This window comes from Hevea brasiliensis, chromosome 9 (assembly GCF_030052815.1).
Source record: "Hevea brasiliensis isolate MT/VB/25A 57/8 chromosome 9, ASM3005281v1, whole genome shotgun sequence".
Taxonomy (NCBI): Eukaryota; Viridiplantae; Streptophyta; class Magnoliopsida; order Malpighiales; family Euphorbiaceae; genus Hevea; species Hevea brasiliensis.
In genome coordinates, this window is record NC_079501.1 from 10,287,418 (window position 1) to 10,295,752 (window position 8,335).

At 33.2% G+C, this 8,335-nt stretch overlaps 2 protein-coding genes across 3 annotated transcripts; one reads left to right on the forward strand and one right to left on the reverse strand.

Moving 5' to 3' along the window:
- Positions 1 to 2,124: 2,124 nt before the first annotated feature.
- Positions 2,125 to 3,410, forward strand: LOC110632074 (uncharacterized). The gene is made up of 3 exons (XM_021780185.2): positions 2,125 to 2,516; positions 2,628 to 2,788; positions 3,044 to 3,410. Exons 1-3 carry the CDS (start codon positions 2,240 to 2,242, stop codon positions 3,152 to 3,154), a joined length of 549 nt encoding a protein of 182 aa, XP_021635877.2. The 5' UTR covers positions 2,125 to 2,239; the 3' UTR covers positions 3,155 to 3,410.
- LOC110632075 (protein PLASTID REDOX INSENSITIVE 2, chloroplastic) lies at positions 3,327 to 7,384 on the reverse strand. 2 transcript variants are annotated; one of them, XM_021780186.2, is made up of 3 exons: positions 7,136 to 7,381; positions 6,912 to 7,010; positions 3,327 to 3,693 (listed from the first exon to the last, which is right to left on the reverse strand). In XM_021780186.2, the coding sequence occupies exons 1-3, from the start codon at positions 7,358 to 7,360 to the stop codon at positions 3,499 to 3,501; spliced, it is 519 nt and encodes a 172-aa protein (XP_021635878.2). In that variant the 5' UTR covers positions 7,361 to 7,381; the 3' UTR covers positions 3,327 to 3,498. The 2 variants fall into 2 exon arrangements, with proteins under 2 accessions (XP_021635878.2, XP_021635879.2); XM_021780187.2 differs by lacking the exon at positions 3,327 to 3,693 and adding an exon at positions 4,585 to 6,828 and having other exon boundaries at positions 7,136 to 7,384.
- Positions 7,385 to 8,335: the final 951 nt, after the last annotated feature.

Here is an 8,335-nt window from a genome sequence, read left to right on the forward strand (position 1 = left end):
TAAAAGCAAGACATACAGATACCAGACCTAAATTTGCAGCCCCCACAAAGGTACAATCTATGAACATATTAGAGTATGAATTCCATCAACTGGCAAGTATTTAATATTTGAAGTCTGCCTTAACCTCAAACCCATTGTCCCAACAAGCTAGGGAGATGTAGTCCCCTACAAGAGTCATCTTTGAACCAGAAATTGTCTATTCACCATTTATTATTTGAGTTAAAGATCACCCAACATCTCACATGGCTTACAGAGACTGACATTTACACATGTGAATCATGGAAGATAATTTTTCAAAAATTGGGATTACATAAACCAGATTTACAAGAGTCAAATATCCTTGGGAAGATTATTGTCTCTTTCCCAATAAATATTGATATCATCAAAATCCCAATGCCAATTTGACTTATGTGAGAGAAATGGAGCAGGATGGTGACTAAAGAAACCAGGGTTTGCATCCAAAATGCTCAAACAATTGAAAGCCGCCAAGCCGGCTGCTGCATAAATAATTCAATTTAAAAATTAAATTGAATTGATAAAATTAAATCAATTAATTCTATTTTAACTCAATTTGTATAACTTTGAGAAATTTTTTATTTTTAAATTTGGTGAATTATTTTCTAATATTAAGTATTAATAAATAAAAATTTATCTTCACTTTTTAATATTTCAATGGTTAATTTGTTGACTATATTAAAGGATTATACATTAATTAATTGCAAATGAGTTCTAATGATTTGCTCCATATCACCTTCCACAATCCAAGAGGGAGCCTTAAAGGAAAAGTTCTTATGAAAAGCATATTGTGAAAAATTTTATGTGCTAATTGAGTCCATTGAATGGAACATTCAAAAAAAAGTTGTGCTTAATCTTTTAATAATTTGATTTGAAGATAGTGGATTTGCTTTCTATGACAACCCACTAATTGCTCAATTTAATCATTATTAATATTAATACAATAAATACAAATCAAATTTAAAAATTTCTATCATAACTTTATTTTTTTTATAAAGTAAATTTTATTTAATTAATAGTTACTTTTAAATAAATTGATAAAATATAATTTAATAATTAAAAGCATAAAAATAAAAACCAAACTAATTAAACAATAAACCGAAAAACTATTGTAGTTGTTAATTAATTTTTATTTTTTGTTAATATATTATTATTATTTTAAGATAATAATGTTAAATATTATCGAAAATTAACAATTAAAATAGGTAGAAGAAGAGAGAGTGTTATCTCTCTCTTATTATGTAACCCATTAATTATAATCATAATCCATGAATTATATTTTCATGACAATTAAAACACTTAATTTTTAAAAGTTATATATTAAATAAAGTTTAGTTGAGTTGAGTTGAGTTAATCTTAATCTCTCAATTATATGTGTACGCAGAATGTGCTATATTTTCAATTAAATCAAAAGGTTAATTCAGTGCTTAGAAAGATGAGAAATATTAGAAGTTGATTCATGGAACAATGAGGCAAAAAAACCTTGAAAAGAAAATTAAGAAATTATATGTAAGAATCGAAGAAGTAAAGAATAATGACAATGAGAGCAAAAAGGATCGATGAATAAGTTTTAATTTTATGATATTAAAATTATTTTTAAAATCGTTTATACTAAGAAAATTATTTTTAAAATTATAAAATTTAAAATTTAATTTATTAAAAATTATTTTTAATAAAACAAACAAAATTTTTATTTTTGGCTGGAGCCATAGACCAAATACAAAATGTTAGAAGAAAGCACAGGCTTTGCAGATAAAGAAAAACACAGGAACGTACTGCACATCTGCTAGCTTTTCTATTATATATTTTCATTATTAACCTCTTCTCTTATAATTCCAAAGACCATTGACTCCGTCGACACCGCCGAGCACGTCCGGCCGTGTTTCCATCACTTGACATCTCTCCAAGTGGCACCCCTACCACGCTCCGACGTCCGTGCCAGTGCCAATTATTTTAATCATTATATCTTAATCATTTCATTTAGTATAGTAATTAATTAAAATGTTAAAATTCATTCATATATATATATTTTTTTTAATTTTAAATTTGACCACGTAGGAATTATTGATTAAGACCCTTACTGGTATATTTGTGAGAGGTGGTAGCTGTAAAGAAAGAGACTGCTGCTACTACTTCACCTCCTTCTTTCATTTCTTGCTCCTTATCTTTCTCCCATCCTTTTGTTTCTTTTTTGCCTTACCTAGCCTAGCTGTTTCCATGAGAGATGGGCAACTGTCAAGCCATAGATGCTGCTGCTTTGGTCATACAGCACCCTTGCGGCAAAATAGAGAGGCTTTATTGGCCAATTTCAGCTAGTGAGGTTATGAGATTGAACCCTGGTCACTACGTTTCTTTGATTATTCCATTGCCTCCTGTATCTGGGGATCAACATAAAGATAATAACCCTGAAAAGAAGACTGTTCAGTTCACTCGTGTCAAGCTTCTCAGGTCTACTGATACTCTTGCACTTGGCCATGCTTATCGCCTTGTTACTACTCAAGGTCAGAATTAATTATACAATGTTTCTTCTTTAAATAATCTCGACCTGTGCTAGTTTTTGTCTTGTGGGTTTTGAGCTTCTAAATATAATCTGCTTATTTCTGGGGGTTCAGAAGTAATGAAGGTGCTGAGGGCAAAGAGGTATGCGAAAATGAAGAGGCAGCAGAATGAATCAGTTGAGAAGCCTCAGACGGCATCGGAGAAGAAGAGTTCAGATTGTGAGGCAGGAAATAAGCCTGCTGATACGGACAAGGATAAGGAGAGAGATCATCAGGTATATATAATAATATACTTCCAACTAGGCCTGTATTATTCTAAAGCTTCATTCATTTTATTTTCCCTATCAAATTCATTTTAATTTTGTGAGGAAAAAAATATTATTTCAACTAAATTTTTGTCCATGAATATAATAGTAGATGGTTATGGAGAATTTTCAAATTTCAACCATTCAAATATTATTATTCAAGTATTTTTCATTCTAGCTTATTAATGAACATTGATCATTCTGATAGTGTTCAAAAAATTTCAGGCGACCAAGAATGAAAGACACCGACCAATGACACCATCAATCACCTCTACTGCACTCAGGACAAAGTCATGGAGCCCCACATTACAAAGCATCTCTGAGGCTGCAAGCTGATGGTGTTTTTATTGAAATCGCTCCAGTGGCACATGAAAAATTCAGTAGATTGCTTCCAACATTTCTGGAGACTACTGCTTATACACAGCGAAATAGATTCATCACTCCATCAAAGGAGACGGGTTAACAGATGTCGAAAGCATTGTCAATCAAAGCTACCAGTTTTAAGCCGTTTTCAAGTAATAAGAAATCTGTATAGCTACAAAAATAGCAATGGATCTACCATTGGGTAACAAGTAATATTTTCTAGCCTTCATATTCTGCAAGCTTATGATCGATCAAGAATAAGAATAGCATAACATAAAAGATATCCTACATAAAAGTATCAATACAGCGAAAATAAGTCAATTATGTAGGTTTGAGTTCCAAGCTTCCCAGTCCTGATCAACATAGTTTTGAGCCCATAACAAGGATTCCCTTGCTGCTAAAGGCGCTCCAGGTAATTTCCTCTCCTTGAGGGCAACCAGCATATCAGTGAATGGCTCCACCAATAATGTTCCAGGTCCTCCATACTCCTTGTGCAAGAAGTCGCTAAATATCTGTTCCAACACTACAAGCCGGTTAGCATCAAAGACAATTTTGGATCTTTGCTTTTATCTCAAACTTCAAACATACAGGTAGCATATGAAGAAATTGCCAACATTGAACTAGACATGCACAAAAAGTTGGAATCAATTGATGGAAGTTGTCCGTATAACAGTGCTTATAATTTTGTCAGGTCCGTTAACTCTTTTGGGGTCAATTACTAACTGTTATCCAGTCAAACAATCGCAGGGTTCCCATGCGATGAGAAAAAGATGGTCGACCAAGTTCAAAAGGAATCAGTACTGAAAGAAACCATAAAACTCAATTAGAAGAAAATAAAATTAAGTTGTGTGGGCTAGGAAAAATAGACTATGGCTTCAATGCTGATTATTATCATCATTTACCTATATTGCCTTAAAATAACAACATCCCATATGATTATCAAGAAGAAGGGAATGGGAATGGAAGTAACCTTTTTATTATCATTCAGTTTCTAGGACCTAAATTTGAGATCAGGCGATGAAGGATTTCTTGTTTCTCATTTCATTACCAATTTAGGCCTAAGAACGCTGGCCTAAATCCTCTATTAATCTAAAAAATACAAAAATTATAAAGTAAAAATACAAAAACACAAAAATATAAATTGTACTATTTCCTCACATATGTACCCAAGCATCATCCGCAATTGTTCATTTTGCAAAGTCATTCCTTCGTCTTGGTTATGCTTACACACTGTTGCTTACAAGATAAAATGGCTCCTTTTCCATAATCATTATTACTTAGCAAATTCATAATAAAATAAAAACTGTATCCACTTCATTTTCTTAAGAATATGAATAGCATGAACTATTTGATTTTTCTTTTCCCAAGAGAGGGAAGGGGAGGAGCTTCAAGTTGCTAAAGGGTGTCAACAACTTAAACAATGGAATTTCACAGGGAAAAAAGGAGCAAAAGGGCTACAGCTCTGGCTCTTTTAGGAATAGAAATTTAAATGTCATGTTTACATAGTTGTCCCCTCCCACCACTAAAGCGTAGAGAGAAAGAAGGGGACTTTACACTATTAAAGGATGTCAACTTCCCAGGGCCACAAACCAAAAGTTACCATCTTATTTACATAGCTGCCTCACAATTTGTTTTAGCAATGACTGCTGAACCACAGCCAGCTAAACTTCCTTAAAAACGCAAATTCTGTTCAGCGCTTGTGATTTGGGCCAAACACTTACCCATGTCTCTTGGCTATCAGAATAAGGAACTTCTTCCTACATTTACAAGCAACATAATGAAGAGAAGCTAATTTCAAATCAAATATTTCCTCTCCCTTGCAGTTCCACCCTTAAAATGAGCAAGCAGGCTTGCTGTGCCATCAAATCATCATATATCAACAACCTCTTCCCCAATAATTTTTTCTGGAAAATTTTTAAGAGAAAATGTTTGGAAGTTGGAACAAGCAGCAAGCAAGTTTACTCTAATACTCTCCTTGAACCCATTCTTTCACAAATTTGCTAACTATGTGTTCGCTAGACATTTGTTCAATAAAAACTGGATGAAAAGAAACCAATGACAGATCCTGTGGTTGTAATTCAAACACATTTCAGGGGATAAAGCATGGCCAATCCTAGGACCATATGTCACATCAGTGGAAAAATAGAATTTCCTAGAATGAATGATAAAACAACTTGCAGTTAGGCTTAGGCCCTTTAAGTAAGCTGTGGAATGTAAGAAAATTCTAATCAAAATTCTCAATGCAGACTTTCTTTTTATTGTAAGGATGTTGACCGTAAATGTTAGCCTAGGTTTTTGTTGGAATTTTAAGTATCCTAACAAGCAAGGACGTTCTATCTAGCATAAATGAATGTCTTTCTCCTTCAATGCAAGAACAAATGTTGGCCATAAATCAGGGCCTCCGGTTTTGTTGAATTTTTTAGTATGCCAATAAATAGTTAATTAGTTATATGCTTGAACACCCTATAAAGATCATTTTGATCACAACTTTGTGAATTTAAAATCAATCTATTACATATTCTTACCGTGCCATAGTTTCAAACATCCCATCTTTAGATAAATGCTATTAAAAAAAATACTGGTATTTTCAAATACAACTTTTTAAGTAGGTGTATAAAATTCATATTTAAACTAATTTACGCATATTCTTCAATGCTCTGTAAGAGAATGGATAAATGGAATATGTTAGGAAAGATGAATTAGGAATATGAGAAAAGAGTTAAGAGATTGAGGTAGTAAAGTAGAGAAAAGAGAGTTCCAAAGGTCAGATCTCCAGCTAACATAAAGATGCCTAACTCTTATAAACTCCATTAAAGTAATTTAAACTAAACATAAAATCCAAGTCCCTCTGCTTCAATTCTCCCTAACCCAATGCATCCTAGCCAAATTTAAATGATTATGGAAGATGTGGCTTTCTTTCCACATAATGCAAGAAGAAAGCAAGGATATCAAGCAGATACAGACATGCCCATACATGTTCATTAGTAATGCCAACAAGTAATGGGAAAAGAATTTAATGTAAACAAAAAAAAAGTCTCCTTCTTGTTTTTCACCCTTGTTCTTCTTTGCTTATTAATCTATATTGTTGGTATGAGATCATTCTTCCTTGACAATTTTCTCTCTCTAAGTAGCCAACATTGATTGGTATCTCCAGACAGCAAATTTCAAATCAAACAGTCAAACTCTCATCCTTAGGAGCAGAATAAGATACTGATCTATGAAGGTTTATTTGTTGTCAAACAATATATACAGATTATCTCCATCTCTGATTTTGCAGTTATATATATATATATATATATATATAGAGAGAGAGAGAGAGAGAGAGAGAGAGAGAGAGAGAGAGAAGATGTTGGATGGAATAGTTCAATATAATGGCACCTATAACATTGAAATGAAACAGCAAAACAGTAATTTTAACAGAGTGTATTCACTTCCAAATCTAATGGAAGCGCATTCAATGAACTTCTTTGAGGACTTCCATTAAATTCATTTGGCGACGTCAAGGCAAGTGCCAAATTCTTATCACAAAACGAAATCCGTGGCTTCACTTGCACATTTTCTCGAGCAGGTTATATTCAACTTTCCGTTTGCATGTCATTGTTTGATACCAATACACATTCAGCTAAAAAATTGCTAACATCCAATACCTACTTAAACACCATAGAAAGGAGAAAAAAAAAATTCAAAGAAAGTCTCAAGTTAATAAACGATAAAATAAAAGAAAATTTACCTCCGAGCAAACGTCAACTACTTTATCAAGTTCATCACGGAATGTTTCCTTGTCCTTTGACAGTTTCTTGTAGAGCTCAGCCCTAAACTTCAGGGTCTCCTGCAATAAGCCAAAACGAAGAACAAAAACAAAAACGATAAACAAGACAATGCACAGCGGAAAATTTATATATATATATATATATATATATTATATATATATATAATTCTCATAGATGTACTTACAGATTTTGCGAATTCGGGAATGGGGTCCGGGTAAATGTACTTCTGGTGAGGGGCATTGGCTGTAAGACGGTTTCTAGAGATGGATTTTGCAGAGAGGATTGGGATGGAGAGAGCAGGAGGATGGAGGATTAGGGAAGCATTGGCATTGCGAAGGACAGGAGTGATTGAGGTTGAAATTTTGGCGGGACGGAGCAGAGGCAAAGGGAGAGCGTATAGACGGGCCATGTGCTGCAGTTACAGAATTCTAGAGTTTTGCCGGTGGTGCTTTAAAAGCCCACAATCAAAATCTGTCTTTTATCACAGCCCAACACAAGCCCAATAAGCCTAAGGGCCTTCTAGGCTAAATGGGCCAATTTAGAACCCAAATGAACTAAAATTAGCTCATGAAGCCCTAAGTCTAAGAGTTTGTGTCGTTGTTGGAGAGTTCATTTAATTTCAACAATTCCTTTTCCTGTAAAAAATTTATAGGGCAGGAGAGAAAAGATAAAGTTAAACAATGTTTAAGGTCTGTTTCAAAATTTTTATATATATTATCCCTAGCTAATAAAGAGTTTACAGTGTGGGCATGATATATATACAAATAATCAAATTAGAACCAAAGTAGAGGAAACGCCATTAAACAAAATTCAAAAGTTGCAGAAAAAGGGTGTCTGGTAAATAAACACACACCCTTTTATTTTTTAAAGCAATGGGCATTAACAAATCAAAATCCAATAGAATATATATATATACATAAAACTTTTGCTTAATGGATAGCTTTTGAACCCATCAATCTCTTTTCTATTTCCTAAAGTGGGAATCAAACTTTGGGTGCAAGTGATTTTATTGTTTCTGTAGTTTGTATACTATATACTCAAATCATGCACACACACATATATATGCTCCCTCCTTATCACCAAAAGAGTATAATCCCTTTTCTGGGTCTTATAACAATAATTTGCAGATTAAACTTTGATTCATAGTGAGATAGCCACCTATAAATTTGACTCAGATGATTAGAAAGTTTAAAACTCTAAACAATTTTGTGCTAAAAAAAATATTTTTATGTGAAATATCAAGTGGAGAGAGAGAGATCAGTATAAATGTATATGTTGAATTCACTACTTCACATATAAACGAGAATGGAATTTTTGTGTCTGGCCGTCCTTTTTTTGTCTTTCTTTCCATTGTCGACAAGTGGAAAATATAAGTTCACTGTGT

What these genes read in the sequence shown, in the direction of transcription:
- LOC110632074 (XM_021780185.2), top strand. Translation starts at nt 2,240, where the DNA reads ATGGGCAACTGTCAAGCCATAGATGCTGCTGCTTTGGTCATACAGCAC. An exon ending in TCGCCTTGTTACTACTCAAG is followed by an intron (nt 2,517 to 2,627) that starts GTCAGAATTAAT and finishes CTGGGGGTTCAG; the next exon opens with AAGTAATGAAGGTGCTGAGG. An exon ending in ATAAGGAGAGAGATCATCAG is followed by an intron (nt 2,789 to 3,043) that starts GTATATATAATA and finishes AAAAAATTTCAG; the next exon opens with GCGACCAAGAATGAAAGACA.
- LOC110632075 (XM_021780186.2), bottom strand. Translation starts at nt 7,360, where the DNA reads ATGGCCCGTCTATACGCTCTCCCTTTGCCTCTGCTCCGTCCCGCCAAA. An exon ending in TTCCCGAATTCGCAAAATCT is followed by an intron (nt 7,011 to 7,135) that starts GTAAGTACATCT and finishes GGCTTATTGCAG; the next exon opens with GAGACCCTGAAGTTTAGGGC. An exon ending in TAGTTGACGTTTGCTCGGAG is followed by an intron (nt 3,694 to 6,911) that starts GTAAATTTTCTT and finishes GTGTTGGAACAG; the next exon opens with ATATTTAGCGACTTCTTGCA.